This window comes from Haliotis asinina, chromosome 2 (genome assembly GCF_037392515.1).
Source record: "Haliotis asinina isolate JCU_RB_2024 chromosome 2, JCU_Hal_asi_v2, whole genome shotgun sequence".
Classification (NCBI taxonomy): Eukaryota; Metazoa; Mollusca; class Gastropoda; order Lepetellida; family Haliotidae; genus Haliotis; species Haliotis asinina.
This window is the reverse complement of record NC_090281.1, coordinates 62,456,976-62,473,905: the sequence shown is the minus strand read 5'-3', so window position 1 is coordinate 62,473,905 and position 16,930 is coordinate 62,456,976. Positions and strand designations below refer to the sequence as shown.

The 16,930-nt window shown below is 40.2% G+C and overlaps 1 protein-coding gene across 1 annotated transcript; it reads right to left on the bottom strand.

Annotated features, from left to right (window-relative positions):
* Positions 1–239: 239 nt before the first annotated feature.
* On the bottom strand, positions 240–10,797 carry LOC137274090 (multiple epidermal growth factor-like domains protein 11). Its single transcript, XM_067807088.1, has 11 exons — positions 10,720–10,797; positions 10,247–10,387; positions 9,275–9,466; positions 8,638–8,835; positions 6,629–6,760; positions 6,322–6,468; positions 4,654–4,797; positions 2,254–2,391; positions 1,973–2,098; positions 1,515–1,623; positions 240–1,092 (listed from the first exon to the last, which is right to left on the bottom strand). Exons 1-11 carry the CDS (start codon positions 10,784–10,786, stop codon positions 765–767), a joined length of 1,722 nt encoding a protein of 573 aa, XP_067663189.1. The 5' UTR covers positions 10,787–10,797; the 3' UTR covers positions 240–764.
* Positions 10,798–16,930: the final 6,133 nt, after the last annotated feature.

Below are 16,930 nucleotides of genomic sequence, written 5' to 3'. Positions count from 1 at the left end.
TGTGTGTGGGGGGGGACATTTGCGTACGATGAGCTAGTGAAGTTGACGGAACTTTCTCCTTGAACCCGGTAACAGGTGACTGTTTCGATGGTCATTCGTAGACGAATGGTTGTGATGTAGTGATGTAACACTGTATATGGACGGGCATTTCTTCTGGTAATGGATTTTGTGGATTTTGATGGTGGTTTTGACATTTTACGTACGCTGCTGCGTATGTTTTACTGACAAACACACGGAGAGAGAGAGAGAGTATAATCTTTATGTTAGTGCTCAATGTGTTGCAGATAATCCAAATCTTGAAACGTTCAATTGTCATGTTTCGAGGGTATTTAGAAGCAGAACCCTTGTGACATAAGACGGTCTCTTGGTAATTGTGAAGTGCAAATATTGCGACTGTAAACCGACATTGTAAATGTGCATATTAACATATTTATATCTGGACACCTTCTTGTGTACATTATTCCACCATAGTAAACGAGCGAGCTGGGATTTTACGCAGTGTTTAGAAAAATCCCAGCAACATAACCAGAAACAGGTTTCATACATTGCACCCATGTGAGGAATAAAAACTGGGCCTTCGAGGTAATAAGCAAAATCTTTAGCTAATTGGCTACCTTACCACCCTATATCAGTGATGTTAAATCTTGTATAAACAGCACGCTGGTCAGATCTTCACTTAACAGGGATGAACAACAGACAGCCAACATCAAGCCTTAAAATAAAGAGTGATGTCACATCCTTGTTGTTACATCAAATCAGCAGAGTTATTCAAACTTGCCAAATTCACTATACTCGCCAGCCATGGCACGGGAGGTGCTGTCAAGCGTTTCATACGTCCGTGGTTCAACTGGCTCGTATATGTCTACTTCTATGGCTTCCACAGACGCCCCATCGTCTGGTTCTGTCTTGCTCCTGCTGATGGTGCAGTGTGGCTCTCCGCACCACTGGTTGTCACGTAACTCAACATTGCGATAATCATGCGCGCTCAAGTTAAGTTCACTTGCGTCGTTGTTTCGCGATGTTTTGGTTTGAACTTTCGACAGATGACTTGTGTTGTAGTACTCATAGGAATCAGGTTCCTTTTGTGGTGCTCTGGAACATATCGGCATGTGAACAGTCACTGTATTAGTGAGTGAGTGAGTTTAGTTTTACGCCACACTCAGCAATATTCCAGCTATATGGCGGCGGTCTGTAAATAATCGAGTCTGGACCAGACAATCCAGTGACCAACAACATGAACATCGATCTGCGCAACTGGGAACTGATGATATGTGTCAACCAAGTCAGCGAGCCTGACCATCCGATCCTGTTAGTCGCCTCTTACGACAAGCACATTTGCCTTTATGGCAAGCACAGGTTGCTGAAGGCCTATTCTACATACCAGATCTAAACAAGATAAGTACATATAGATTTATCGTATTACCTCGATCACTTTGTCAGCGTGCATTGCAACTGTATTGACTGTTTGTAGAATATTAGTAAAATAACTACATTTTGGAATACGTATCGACTACCTTTGTCTCTTCCTCCTGATGAAGACAAAGACGATAACTGCTGCAACTAGGACAACGATTGCAGTCGCTGCCACTGCAGGTATTAGTATTCCATCGTCTCCGACAGACTCTGCGAAATACGTTAACATTTAGTGTCGTCATGACAACTTGGTGAAATCCAATCTCGGGGACACTTTCCAAACAATCTGACGTATTCCGGTTTTGATATTATGAGGTAAACGCTTAGTCTCTGAATATACATAATATGCAATGATAGTAACGAAGAAGCCCATTTGAATTATAAAGGGGAGCCCTGTGAGATGGGAGATTCAGAACTGAACCTGAGACACACTTGTGATCCCGTACCCTGATGCTACTGCAGCAGCCATGTAATGCAACCCAGAAACATTTACCCCTATTGGCAGAAACATAACTCGCATGGTAACACAGAGGGTTTTCTTGCAAGCTGTGATGCTGACCTTGACACCTGTGATCCTTGTTTCCCTCCAAACAAGCAAAGCGACAACTACCCGAACTCCGGTCACATGGGTGATTACCAGCACACTCCTCTTTACATTCGGTTCCAGGATGACTCAGACTGTATACTAGAAGGCCATCAAACGTGCATTTGGTTTAAAACACACATACAACTGAATCACTGCTTGTGGCAAACATCGATCACACATCGTTGATGCTTCAGAGTTTCGTGATTGTCAAACGCGACTCCAACTTTTAACTCAATCACACGTTTTCGTATTACCTGTGCAATCAGACTGTGTCCATCCTGCCTCACACCAATTGTCACATCCCCCTGTTGAGTTACATGAAGAGTTACCCTCACAGTGTCTGGAAGCACAGGTCTCCGTACAACCTGGAGCATACTGATGTGGTTCGCAAGCTGCAACGTGTATAAATGTAAAAGCATCATTATTTAGAACTGGTACCATAAACGACACAGTTTAACAAACACCGTTACCTGAGCAATCAGACTGCTCATCCTGCCTCACACCCATTGGCACATACCCCTGTTGAATAACACGAAGAGTTCCCCATACAGAGTTCCCCATACAGTGAGTGAACCGCACTCAGCACTGTTCAAGCTATACGGTCTGTAAATAATCGAGTCTGGACCAGACAAACCGGTGATCAACAGCATGAGCATCGATCTGCGCAATTGGGAACCGATGACATATGTCATCTAAGTCAGCAAAGCGTGACCACTAGATCCTGTCGGTCGCCTTTCATGGCCAGCATGGGTTGTTGAAGGCCTTATTCTACCCTGGACCTTGACGCGTCTCCCCATACAGTGTCTGGCGACACATTTTTCTGTACAGTGGCGGCTGCCACAGAATAACAACATACAAGTAAGACTATTAAACATTCCACAATATTACATAATACTTGTTGGCAATGTAACTGTCAATTTCGCTAATGGGACACATTTTCAACTTGTTTTTTTTTTCTTTCCAGTTTTCCAACAACACATCCAAACCATGCTATCGAGAACGTTAAAGGTGATGTACCTGTGGTGGCCTATCATGTCCGCAGGATACGCCATGGGTGAGTACAACCTATATTCTTCCATGGCTACGTGAAATGCTAAGCCTTGATTTTGATTGGTCAATCGATAAAAGTAGACGGTATCAATTTGAATTGAAAACGCGTCTGATTTCAGGGCGCTTCACTGCGCATGTATACAACACTGCTGCACTACTTCAGCTTGGCCACCAATTTGGCTAATATCAATCAACACAACAGACGTGATTTAAATGCTTGCAAAATACTTATTAAAATCGAAAAAATGCAACGTACGTACATCAAATCCGTTTGTAAGTACTCGTGCCATTCCGGCCAGCCGGATGACGTCTCGTACCCGACTCGTGGCCTGTCTAAGCGCAAACGGGCATGAAGATGAAAACAGTCTCGAGTCTATTATCAAGGAACGATAACTCTGAATTTCCAAACATGACTGTAAGAACATCGTACATCCCGTGAGCAAAACAGCGATACGGTCATTCCCTTTGCTAATCTGTTTCAGTGTTGAAAGTTGTTCATCCTTTAGCTCAAAGTTTAAATTGTGTTTGGTATAGCTTAGCTAAGTTTCAAAGTTCAACGGTTCCGCCATATTCATATTTTAAAATGCGTTTCAATACGCGCGATTTGATTGGTTTGCCACGATTCTTAGCAATAATGGCATACGAGAGGGGTGCTAGTCTCCTTGTAGGTCACGCAAACAGACGAGGAGTTACGAATGACGTGAAATCATGATCGACACTCGCCGGTCATAAAAAAAATACAGTTTTTTAAAAGAGATCGTAGGTCGATAAGAAAAGGATCTATTCTTCCATTCTGCAGGGTTCAGATTCGACAGCCAGTCATGGTTTTTCCACCGTCACTTCAAATTTCAAAATCTCAACACCGTCTGGACAGCCATTTCGAACTGTCGCGCTGTCAACAAGTGCTTCCACGAAAATAGGTAGGTCAGACGATTCCATTGTGTGGCCAGAGGGGTAGAGTACCACGGCACGATAAACAATAGGTTGGTTTCCAGTTGTGTAGAGTTGGAATTATATAAATAAAGTTCTCTGGTATTACTCTATTGCATTGAATAAACAGTAGTTTGTTTTCTTTGGACAAAATATTTTATATGTCGAAATGTTGAAAAAAAGTACAAACGCCACCTACCACAGACGAGTTCTGTTTGCCTCTCATCCCATGCCGGATTACGCAGTGTCTTCCGCAGACGGGAGGAGTTTAAAATTGGTTAGTGTAGAAAGGAGATAAACGTATACTTTGGGGAAATTACACGTTCGGTTCCAAATGAAATTTAGAGACTATTAATTCTGCATAACATTCATCAAATTTCCCAACACTAAATCTGTCCTATATATTAATATCTCTCATCGATATAATGACCACTTCTGACACCCTTCTTTTTTTTCGTTTGGGGGGAGGAGGGTGTTTTGGGGAGTTGTTTTGTTTTTTTTAATTAATGTATGCCTATACAACTGAAATGAAATAACCCCTGAATATTTTCAACGACTGATGTTTCAATAATGTGTACCCAACCAAACACGTGTCATTATTACGAACTTATGCCGAGAACATCTAATGCATAGCAAAGAAATTATGAAGCATTCAATCGACTTTGAGAACTCACCATCCTTACAGTCTAAACCCGTCCATCCTGCTTTACATCCGGGCACACACGATCCTGTCACATGATCACATGACGAGTTCCCTGCACAGTTCCTGTCAGTACATCGCTTGCTGCAGTTTTGTCCATAGGTTCCATGGAAACATTCTGTAAATGGACAAATGTGAAGGGTGAGTCGACAATAAAACTAGGTCACTGTTATTATACCATTTATGTATTGACGTACTGAATGACGTTAAGCGATCCTTGTCAGGACTTACACAGGGGTACAGGTAAAGTGCACAGGCATTAAGAGCGAGTGAGTTTAGTTTTACGCCGCACTCAGCAATATTCCAGTTATATGGCGCCGGTCTTTAAATAATCGAGTCTGGACCAGACAGACCAGTGATCAACAGCATGAGCATCGATCTGCGCAATTGGGAACCGATGACATGTGTCAACCAAGTCAGCGAGAATGACCACCCGATCCCGTTAGTCACTTACTATGACGAGCATAGTCGACATTTGTGGCAAGCATGGGTTGCTGAAGGCCTATTCTACCCCGGACCTTCACGGACATGCACAGGCATTACGTGTTTGGCAGAAACGTTGTCCTTGTGATAACAAAACATGATGCTGAAACTTTTTAGGTTGCGGTGAAGTGAAAAAAAAGAAATAATGTTACATATTGGCATAATCAAATATGTAGATACACCAAGCAGCCAACATCGATATACAAGTATCTATATGATGAAGTAAAGCTCAAACATGTAACGTGACATGGATCGGTTTGCTTGCTTAGTATGTTTATTGAAGACTTTATTGCTGCTACTTAAAAATCCTGTTCCAGTAATCGAATTTCATGAAAATTGTTCCTTAATCACCTGCAGCTTCACTGAATTGGAGAGTTATCGTTTATGTTTTGGGCGATGGAATTACAAGAGGTCTACTTTTCCCTACCCAAAGCGACTTGATTCTGATCAGAAGGACCTGAAACTGTTGGAACAGACTAATAGTATGAAACAGACTCCCTTAGTTTAGCTTGAGTTGACTGAGTACTCTTTTTCACCGGTGTAATATCAGACAAGACTGGACTGATTTGGTAAGAAATTTTCTTTGATCTGTCCTCTTCAATAGAAACGCATTCATCCAATTCCAGCCGCTGTTAGTTCAGTTCATAATAATAGAGACTTCACCAACCCAGTTCTCAACCCACCACGGGTTGTCACAAAGTCAGTGCGAAAGTGTATATTTATTAGGCAACACCAATGATTCTGTTACGGTATAACTTCAGCATTAGATTAGATGCAGTTAATCAAGCCATCAGACAGGTCCGTAAGCTACCGTCCTCTGGGCTTAAGACTACGTAAATTTCATGGCAGACCTTTTTCTAAGTCGTGTTATATGAATAAACGGGGCCAAGAGTTGAAGTGACTTTGACAACATAACTTCCGCAATAACTAAAAATCATGCTTTGTAAGCCGATTAACAGAACAAGGTCCAGTCTACCACAAAACAGTGTTGAGTAAAGAATTCACTGCCCTCAACCACACGAATGCCGTCCTCGGCCGACACAGGGGCGCAACCTACAGCAAAGTGGATACCGGATTTAATCGCCTTTTACGACACGCAAAGCGATGCTGAAGACAAATTCATCAAGTAATCCTCACGGGGCTCATGACTACAGTTTACCTTGTGTACAGTCCACTGTAGTCCATCCTGGGAGACAACCGGTGTCACATGACCCAGTATGACGGTCACATGACGATGTATTAGCAGCACAGTTCCTGTTGCCACACGTGTCGTTACAGTTGACTCCGTATTGGTCTTTGTCACAGTCTGTGAAAGTAGGATGTCATAATAGTGTAGACTTTCTTAGTGGTTCTAATTATTGTGCAGAATAATTGTGAATATAAGGTCAAAGGTTTTTTCATTGAGTCATTACGCAGTGGTATCCAAGCCTATTAATAGTTTGTCACCAAATCTAAATATCACTGACCTAAAGAACAATTTTGTCCATGCCACCCTGGTCTACAGTCACCAGCACAGATCCCACTGACTCTGTCACAGGGTCCATCAGAACAATGGCAGAAATGGCTGCAGTTTGCACCAAAGGTTCCTTGACTGCAGGCTTAAAATAGAATGAAACAAGTACAAACAATACTTAAATAACATTCGTATATGTATATGTGGGTAAAGCAACGGCCGTAAATTGCATGATCAGCGGATCTTAGAGAGGAGCATTGTTGACAGCAGCCTACAACACACTGGCCAACTGGTGTCATCACAGATGTATATTAAAATCAGTCTGTTTTAAAATGACTGAAACGAACAATCAAAATATTGAGGAGATTCAATACCAAGGCCACTTTTGAAGTAAGCCCTTCGAATGACCCATGGCACAAAAAGGTGCTCTTAGTAGAACATATCGCTGACGAGAATAAAGTTTCCTTATCGACTACTGACAGTTATCCCTAAATTACTGAAACTTAAGAAACATTCCAAGTTCAAAACTTTGCACAAAACATTATTTTCTGCATGGATTAGGGAAAGGTAGGTCAAAGAGCTAGAGTTGCTCGTCATGACAAAGACCGAATTCGATTCCCCACATGGGTACAGTGAAACCCATTTCTGGTGCCCCCCCCTCCCCCCCCCCCCCCCCCCCCCCACACACACACACACACACACCGGTTGGGTCTAGTGTTGAGAGTGGGTGCAACTTTGTCAACATGTCCGAACAGCCGAGACATGGTCGCCGTGTGACATCTCATTTTCTCGAAATCTTCAGCAGTGCCCTAACCTTCTTTTTAAAAAGCAGCTACATATGGTTTAATGTTCCGATTCGGGCTCTTAGGCAGCGAGCTGCAGCAGCAACTGCTGTTTCCAGTGATAAATGAACTGGATGTCGAGATAGCGAGTGTGCGTTGTATTGTTAGTAAAGGAGAATAGATATCATATGTAAGTACAGACAATACAATTAAAACATGCTTCCAACGAACACAACATCAATGACATTTTCTGCTGCCCTATTTACTGAAGTTAGATCGACCTCCTGTTTGTGCCATTTGACCCCCCTGTTGTCATCAAATGTGACGACCATATATACGTTTACATCTGTGTAGTTTGAGAGGTTCAGGGAGATTCGTCAAACGTGAAAGCAAATTCCTGAACGTTGCTAAAAGGCACTTGCTATCAAAATTTTGCATCGGACGTATTCCTTGGTTACATCCATGTATAATGCCGGTGTTAAGGTAATAAAACAGAGTGTGGACATTTCCAGGTGGCTTCAATTGCATATGAACCCTATTGTCAGCTCGGATTGGCAAAGCCATTCAAGGAAGAGATATCACATGTTCTGATATCGTTCAGTAACCAGAAACCCAGTTAGCTTTCACCGACTCAAAAATCTAAACTAAACACAATAAAGACCACGGAGATCGTCTCCACCGTTTCATACTTAGATCAATGAAGGGAACATCCTCTACAAGATGGTTGAGTTCAACGTACTCACAGTAAATTAGACCCATCCCTTTATGTCGGACAATACTCTTGCAAGTACAGTGTTACATGTCTACATTCTAATACCTTTAACGAACATTCGAGCTTGCTTTTTCTAAATAGATTTCAAAGAACGTTTAAAAGGTTTGGTGGAAGATATGTGGAGGGAACTAGTATATTTAGCGAAGCAATGACAAAATGGCCAACGCGATTCCCTGTTGGGATGAGCTAAGTCTAGATTTTCGTACTTGGTATCATCATTATTGGAAACTAATTCCTAAACATATGAACACGTATTCGGATTTGTCCCTTAATTGATACGAGCTAAGGATTATGTAATATTTGTAAAACTAAAAACAAAATATGACTTAAGGCAATCACAGGTTACAATAATTGACATGTTATTACAAGATCAAGACCATGACAAGCAGCTCTATTTTAGGGCAGAGTGACGACACAGAAGTATCAGGACTTGTAAATGTGAACAAAGGCCAAACAATGACTTCATACCATAGATCTCTACCTCACAGAGATTCAGAGCATTCCAGTTGTGTTTGATGGTAAAGAATCGTCCCCTTCCATCACAGATCACATCGTAGACAGAGCTGCCTGTTGCAGGGTTGTTAGGGAAGGTGTAGCAAGGTACGCCAGGTGTGGAGCTACTGGAGTTACTCAGACAGAGGACAGAGGGTCGGATTTGCCAAGGGCCTGAAAAGATTCTGTTCTATGAATGACAAAAACGTTTTGTATTTTAGTCAAATAATATTTTATACATTATTTTGATCTTTCGTATCTGCCACATGTAGTTTAGAAGAGAGTAAGCGCCCAATATCCATTACATTCCAATTCGCTCCTACATATGGAACGTATGTGGATTTAATGACGACCCCATGATCACCATTCTGTAATCGTAACGTTTATGAAGTATACACTGAATGGCCATGGAAAATTAGCTGGAAGTGAGTGCTATGACTTCACGCCACATTCCATTCTTATCAAGCCCACCGGGATTCACACATTTCACCCATATGGGAATCCCTGGGTCCTACGGAACGAACGAACGATCTAAATACAGAGTCGATACTGTCAAAAAAGAGAAGTACAAAATCCATCTACCGTCCTGTATAGCATGTACATATATACATACCTCTTGCACCGTGATATATCCTGACGTCGTGTATCCTGTATTGCTGTCCCAGGTCCACTGTCCACACGCTTGGTCGACTTTTGGAGGGAAAGCAGGAGTCAAGGTCCCGGTTCCCATCTACAGCTTTGCTTGCAGACCAGAAAGTTTGGTCTCCAGGTGAAGATACGGCATGTTTCCCGTAGGCAATGTTAGCTGTTGAAAATGAAACATCTTACTTATGCGAAAGATTGACAAATGTTAAATGTTGTTGCAACAGAAACTACAGCATTTAACACAGCACCTATATGGCAGATTGTTTGTGTCGGTAATATTACACTTAAAAAGAAACTGTTTATCCTAAAGATAATATTTCGGTTAACGTTCTGTTCTATTGTATAGTTCACACGAAAGCAATTCGTTTGTGAACTAGAATTGTGTACAGCATATATCAATTTGCGCTCATTTACGCCTTACTTTGAACTACATTTGGCTAAAGATAAGGCCTGATGTCGAGACTGACACACGAACCTATGCAGGATTCAACCACCAGAAAGCTGCGTTTGGTTATTGTAGGAAATTCTTACCGCAAACACCGGGTTTCCTCACTGAGTTTCGGTGATTTATTTTGTCACTATTTCGCCTTTTATGACCATTTGAATCTGGTTCAGCGGAAATTGGAAACCTCCCTCTTCTTAATGAACGTATGTACCCGATTTTGCAACACTTGGGATTGATGCCTTGACATGAACATGATTGTAAATACAGAAGTATGTGTAAAAAGTATGAAGTATGAAGTATGAAGTATGAAGTATGAGATAAAGATTACATAGGAGGTGATTCGTCACCAGCAGTGTCCATGAAGTTTCAGAGTATATGTGGGTAAAATTGGATTTGCTCAGAAAATTGTGCAAAATAGATATTCATATTGAAATGTGTTCCTAAGATTTAGATAGCATAACTTTAATCTTTCAAATTGATGAGCATTTGATCTACCTTTTTGACAGGTTCCTCCTTTTCCTCCCACCCAGCCGCGGTCACAGTCACCTTCACACATTCCGGTTGTCTGGTTACAGGAGTGACCACAGTGACAGGAGTAACTACATGAATCTCCAAACTTCCCTGCTGGACAAGACCCTGCGAGGAAGCGAAAAGACGATATAATTATGAAAACGAGGACAATTCATGGTTAATATTTCTTTTTACAATTATGTCAATATTTCGAACCAGATTAGGGTTCGATTAAATGGATTTATGGTCCGGACTTGGACTCTTTGTCCGTTACTGAACGAGGAAAACGTATGAGGCTGAAAATATAACTCAAAATACTTAAACATCGGAATCATATTTAACAGGTTCTGTCCTTGACATTTAGTCAATAAAAATTTGACAGTGGTGTTACATAAACACAAGGCAAGAAGACTTCATACTACATTGGTAATTAGTAAGTGAGTAAACTATCAACTCACCAGACATAAAATGTATCCAACACTCTCCCAGTACTGCTAATACAAGAAGTGTCCTCCCAGCCGCCATTTTGACAACAAAGAAGTGAAAATCCTCCAATGAGAGTCAGGTGTATGGGGTAAAAATATTCTTGTTCCGAGTTCAGTTATTCTTTCAATACTGTATCACGATGTGCTAATCCAGTCACACACACGTGACACAGACAGTCGGAATACCGGACCTCCGGACCTATATATATATATAGGGGACCAATAAAGACCATAAATGTCATATACAGTAAATAATGGGAGTGACAAAGAGAAACAAGGTAGTTGAAAAAAAACAATGTATGCTATGGTAGTGATAAAAATTAAGAATGCAGATTAAATAATAACAAATAAGTCTCGTATTGTGTTGTATGTACGGGACAAAGGATCAACTGTGATGGTGAAGGGCGTTATGATCCTAACAGGCGGATGAAGGAAAACGCGCTATGTGATCTTATTTGAATCTTTTGTTCCGGACAGAGGCCTCAGTGTAAAGTAGTTCCTCTTTGGGTCATAGCGACATCCTTGTTACGATCTTTTAACAAAAGGTTGAGCCTATCAGGATGGGAAATACACATGCAGGAAAAACGCAAGCAATATTGTAATCAATGCCACAATGTTTTCATGCAGCGCGTTGGTGACATCCTTGACCCCGATGAAGTGTTTGAGTGGATTATTGTTTAGCGTCACATTGGCAACATATCATCGACATCGTTACGAAAAATTGAATGGGAACTTTTGATATGAATAGTGTGAATAAAGATAACCCTGCCATGAACAGAAGCATGACTAGATTACCACATGTTCACCAGTTCCACTAATTTAGAATAATAATTTAGAAGCATTTAGAATAATACATTATTAACCTGGTGGACAACTAGATTCGGCTAAAGATCGCCAGTTACAAAGGGTGGGTCACCATGCTTGGGACTATTTGAACTAACAGTACATTTACTACCCGCATGGACCCAAGCTGGATTGACCACATCCCCAAAATCACCGGCGATAACTGACAAGTTTCTTCCAGAGATCACAGTGAAGGATAAACAACCTTTAAAGGTCTAACATGTAAAATGATACTTCAAACAAGGAGGAACATCCATGCCGTCTTGATACACATATTTTCCCCAACTTCAACTACCTCTCAGGGGAGTTGCTAGCAGCTAATTATCAGAATTACCAGTGTATATAATAATACTACTATGTACATCATAACTTATCAGTCAGTTCAATCTAAAAGCCCACGAATCTAATGAGGGCTAATGTTGTTGCAAAGACCCATCGTGGTTGACACTTTGAAATAGTTATTACTTGGGATAAATCTCAACAGTCATGTGCCAGTATGTGTATCGGCTTTTATGTATCTTCTTTTATTATTGTCTTCATTGCCGTCCTATTTTAGAGATGTATGCTAGTTTTATTTCTTGTTACTATGATATACTATTCTATACTATACTTTGCTGTCCTTCGTCGACAGGTCTTTACAATGTACCATGAATTACTATGTGTATAGTTAACTGTTCTCGTAGCGATACTGCTGAAATATTGCCGATGTGACGATAAATTTTAACTGACTGACTCACTCAGTATGTATAAGTGATAGCTGGTGGTCCACTTCTTTGTGTAACCTTCAGTCACTTTAAGATACTAGAGCTGTATCACGGATGTGTTGAATATTGATTGACGTCGGCCATTAGTTCCAGCGTGGTTGAGCAACTACCAGAAGACGATGTCGTATTGACCAGGGGCACGTTCGCTGTGCAAGTCATTAATTTCAGTTGTATGGCGATTTGCATACGACATGCTATTAAGGGGATGAGGGCACGAAAGAAAGTAAGAAAATATTAAAAGGTGTTCTATTGATACATTTCAAAACTGTCACAGTGGTGTTTGTTTCATCCGTAGAAATCATGCGACGATGTCGCATTGGATACACAAGATATACACATGGATATTTGCTTAAAGGTGAAGATCCTCCGTTTTGTATCCCTCGTGGTGAAAGAATCACGGTCAAGTATGTCTTGCTTGACTGTGTTGAATATTCCATCACAAGGGATAAACATTTTAAATCACGTAGTATGATGGATCTTTTCACTAATATCAGTTCTCATATAATTATAATTGCATTTTTAAAATAGCTGTATCTGCAAGAAGAATTGTAAATAGATATTGTTTAATTATTGGTAGTCTAGATTAGTAACTAAGATTGTTAGTGGCTGTAACCTCAAGGGGGGTTGAAGCATTGTAAAATTATTGTCCTCCTGAGAGAGTACGTAAGTCCCAAAACATTCAATTTAAATTTAAATCTACCGAGTTCTTAATCATAGTATTCATGTTATTTTAATTTTGGCTAGCATTTCGTACACTTGCCAACGACTGAACTGATGATGTAAAAATCCAGTTAGGCCTAGTTAGTTACCGAGTTCTTAATCATAGTATTCATGTTATTTTAATTTTGGCTAGCATTTCGTACACTTGCCAACGACTGAACTGATGATGTAAAAATCCAGTTAGGCCTGGGTTCATGCAGGTGGCAAAGGTACTGTAAGTCAACATGGTTCCTGGTATGGTGATCTACCTTCAGTTATTGGCAATCTATAGCCCGTATTTTATATTGTATTTTCTGCTTTAATTACTAGCATGTTTTACTTTCCCATGCTAGTTTTATACCCATATCTGTGATACCCTAGTATTTGTACTGTCCATCGTGACAGGTTTCATTCTCCAAAAAGTTTTCATTTTTCTCATATAAATTGTTTTCGTCGCGTTATGGCTGAAATATTGCCGATTTTCGTTAAATTTTACCTCACTCACTCACTCATCCATAGAAATGTAACGGTTGTTAGTTCACAGAGAGCTAGATGCGATGGCCAATCCTTGGATATATTTAAGAACAAAAGCAGTTAATAGATTTCTTGAATTTAGCAACGGTGTGATCTACCTGTGGCCGCATTAATTGAGGAAACGAAAGTTGGCACACAGGAAATATTTTGTACACATCCACAAAAAGAGGATTATAAGGGTTGAACTGATTAGTACACAGCTTTGCGGTTGTTATAATAATGCAGATCATTCGGCATGGTCATGTTACCTTGACAATGGTTAGGAACGTTTCAAGACGCATTATACACTGTATCAAGTAACAAATTATGCTAACAACAGTAAGTGGTACATGGATTGGAATGATAGCACGGGCGGACCCACTCTGCCGCCCATGCTTACGTCACAGGTAAATATAGGGTGGTACCCTCTTTGAAAGGCATTTAGAAGTTGGGCCAGCAAGGAAGGATGACAATATATAAACTTCTTTATTGCTACAAGAGCGAGGTTTCGGTGTAGGTTCTGTGTCTGTTATCAAGCAAGTGATGCACAGCATAAGGATAGAGGTATATATATACAAGTTAGAGAAGATGTTTGTACAGTACAATAGGAATAGGAAGCCAGACACTATACAACTAATCTGAACACCTTGTGCTACAAACCATACAGAACTCCACCACCAATACACAGAAATCCAACCGTCAACAGTCTGCACCTTTTGTCATCAGCCTGCCATATTACGGCTTTGTCAACCACAAAGTTCAGAGACGCCCAAAAAAGATCAGCATCCTCAACACCATCAAAGCGACTGGCAAACCATCTACCACCCAGAAACAAGAATCACTGGGGACAGTTTACCACGTTTCATGCGATTGCGGACAGACATTAAGACCTGTCAAAACACAAATCAAAAAGCACCAGACCTCGGTATCCAAACGTGACTCAAAACCATCTATAGCACCCATTTCTATTTATAATATTAATGTGTGCATGATTTTGTTAGCCACTCGGGCCCATCATATGTTGATTTCAAATATGCACGTGCCACGACGAGCATTACGTGCAAATAGAAAATATGTGCAAATATACCATGTGATATACCTGTGCACCATTTGTACACAATGTGAAATACCTGTGATATCTTTTAAAACTAAGTATTTATGTGTTAGAATGCTTTGCTTATGGAATGTCGTTCTAACTGCGTAAGGCAATCAATTACATACAAAACATTACTGTTTTAAAGCCATTTTGATATATCTTTGTCCTTTATCACCTACCATCTGAAAATGCCAAACACAATGTGACACAAACCAATTGTACACTGGGTACTTATACAAATATGTGCAAGAGCAGTAATGTTAAGAATGCCAACCCAACACTAACATCAGAGATGCTGCGTTGAAACATGGGTTTGTGTTATTTGTTATTATGACATTAGTTCATTCAGAACGACACTCTTGGGAATAAAGAGTTGGATCTCAAATGTCATGTAGCTGTAAGTTATAAGCTATTGGTCCCTAGTATGGTGATCTGCGTTCAGTTGTTTCCGATCAATAGACGGGTTTTATATTGTATTATATTATATTTTTATAGTGATACTAGTTTTAACCTTCCACGCTAGTTTATATTCTACTTGTGATATTCTAGTTGTTTTACTGTCCTTTATTGACAAGTTTTCATAATATATGACATACATGTGTTTCATTTCAATGTCAAATATAATTTTGTCACGATATAGCTGACATACTGTCGATGTGACGCTAAACATTAACTCATTCACTCACTATAACCTATTGACAAGGAAGCTGGAGAAGGTTTCCTTGTTTAGTATAATATCGTGTTTGATGTGATCGTGACAGCAAGACAAACATATATATATAATAGAGAGTTTTAAACAAAACCACTATTGTGAACTTGGTACAATGATGTGTGCCACGATAAATGCTGCATTGTCTCTAAAAAGGAACAAAATTGAGTGGATCACCTTCCCTAACACACGATATTAATAATCCTACTGACATGTCAATACAAACACAATACAAGTGACATTAAAATGACTAAAATATCCTTCTAAAATATTATTAAAGTGTACAAAACTGACTTCCTGTTTAAAAGTACCACTTTTTCATCAAAGAGCTTGATCTTTGAAGAGCAGTGAAGAACAGTGAGCAACAGTGTCAAGAATAAGATTCAGACGTGACATGGACATTGCCAACACACTTTTGTCTGGTAAATGCGAAATGAGCACCTTAATGTAAAATGTGCTTGACAGTAATAGCAATATCTCTTGGGATCCTCAAATGTTGATAAAATTGTCTAAAGAAATGGCTACTCCATTCACAACGTATTATGAATTTTGTGAATTTCTCGGTAGCGTATTTCATGATGCTGATGTGGACGTGGAAATTTACAAAGAAATGTTTCAGTGTGCTGCTGTATATTTAAGTGATAAAATCAGATTCAAAGGTAACTGGTATTGCCTTAAAGTCAGCTGCACGCTCTAGTTACTTTCAACGTATGGAACTTGGTTTTCTGGAGACCATTTATGTCTTTGACTGAGACAATGTTGTAACTGTCCTTCAAATATACTCACAAAATCACCTTGGAATGGTTTGTAAAATCAACAAATAACATCATCATCTAATCACATATCCGATTACAACAGTACCTGCACCATTTCTTAACGCGTCATCAGTACCTTACATTTCTTTCTCTAATGATACCCGTGAAGGTCCCGGGGTAGAATAGCCCTTCAGCAACCCATGCTTGCCATAAAAGGCGACTATGCTTGTCGTAAGAGGGGACTAACGGGATCGGGTGGTCAGGCTCACTGACTTGGTTGACACATGTCATCGGTTCCCAGTTGCGCAGCTCATGTTGTTGGTCACTGGATTGTCTGGCCCAGACTCAATTATTTACAGACCGCCACCATATAGCTGTAATATTGCTGAGTGCGGTGTAAAGCTAAACTCACTCACTCACTTCTCAAATGATATTGGCGAACAAGAAAACAAGGTTTTCTCACTTAGGGCAGGTTTTATTTCACAACAATACAGACTGGTTATCATATCTTCATTATCAATCGTATGATCAGTGTGATTGTGAATGTTGGGTGTTTGAGCATGGTGGTATGGTTTGCGTCTCATCTTCCTGGGTCCCATCCCGCGGCTCACCGTCAAAGTGACAAAAAGGACGAGGCCACATTCTTATTTTTGTGGGGCGCTTCCATCTGTTTATTCACTGTTTGAGATATAACGGTCACCTCTAAACCATGTTACTTTTAATGGGCACCAAACAGAGAAAAAGTAAAACATTCGAAGCTGAACCAATGTGTTCTATGCTGAATCGTTGATGATACAATCTGTAG

Excerpts from the sequence above, each read along its gene's own strand:
- LOC137274090 (XM_067807088.1), bottom strand. The coding sequence starts at position 10,786 with ATGGCGGCTGGGAGGACACTTCTTGTATTAGCAGTACTGGGAGAGTGT. Across the intron at positions 10,388-10,719 it reads TTGGATACATTTTATGTCTG|GGTCTTGTCCAGCAGGGAAG; the intron begins GTGAGTTGATAG and ends GCTTCCTCGCAG. Across the intron at positions 1,093-1,514 it reads ATCAGGAGGAAGAGACAAAG|AGCACCACAAAAGGAACCTG; the intron begins GTAGTCGATACG and ends GATATGTTCCAG.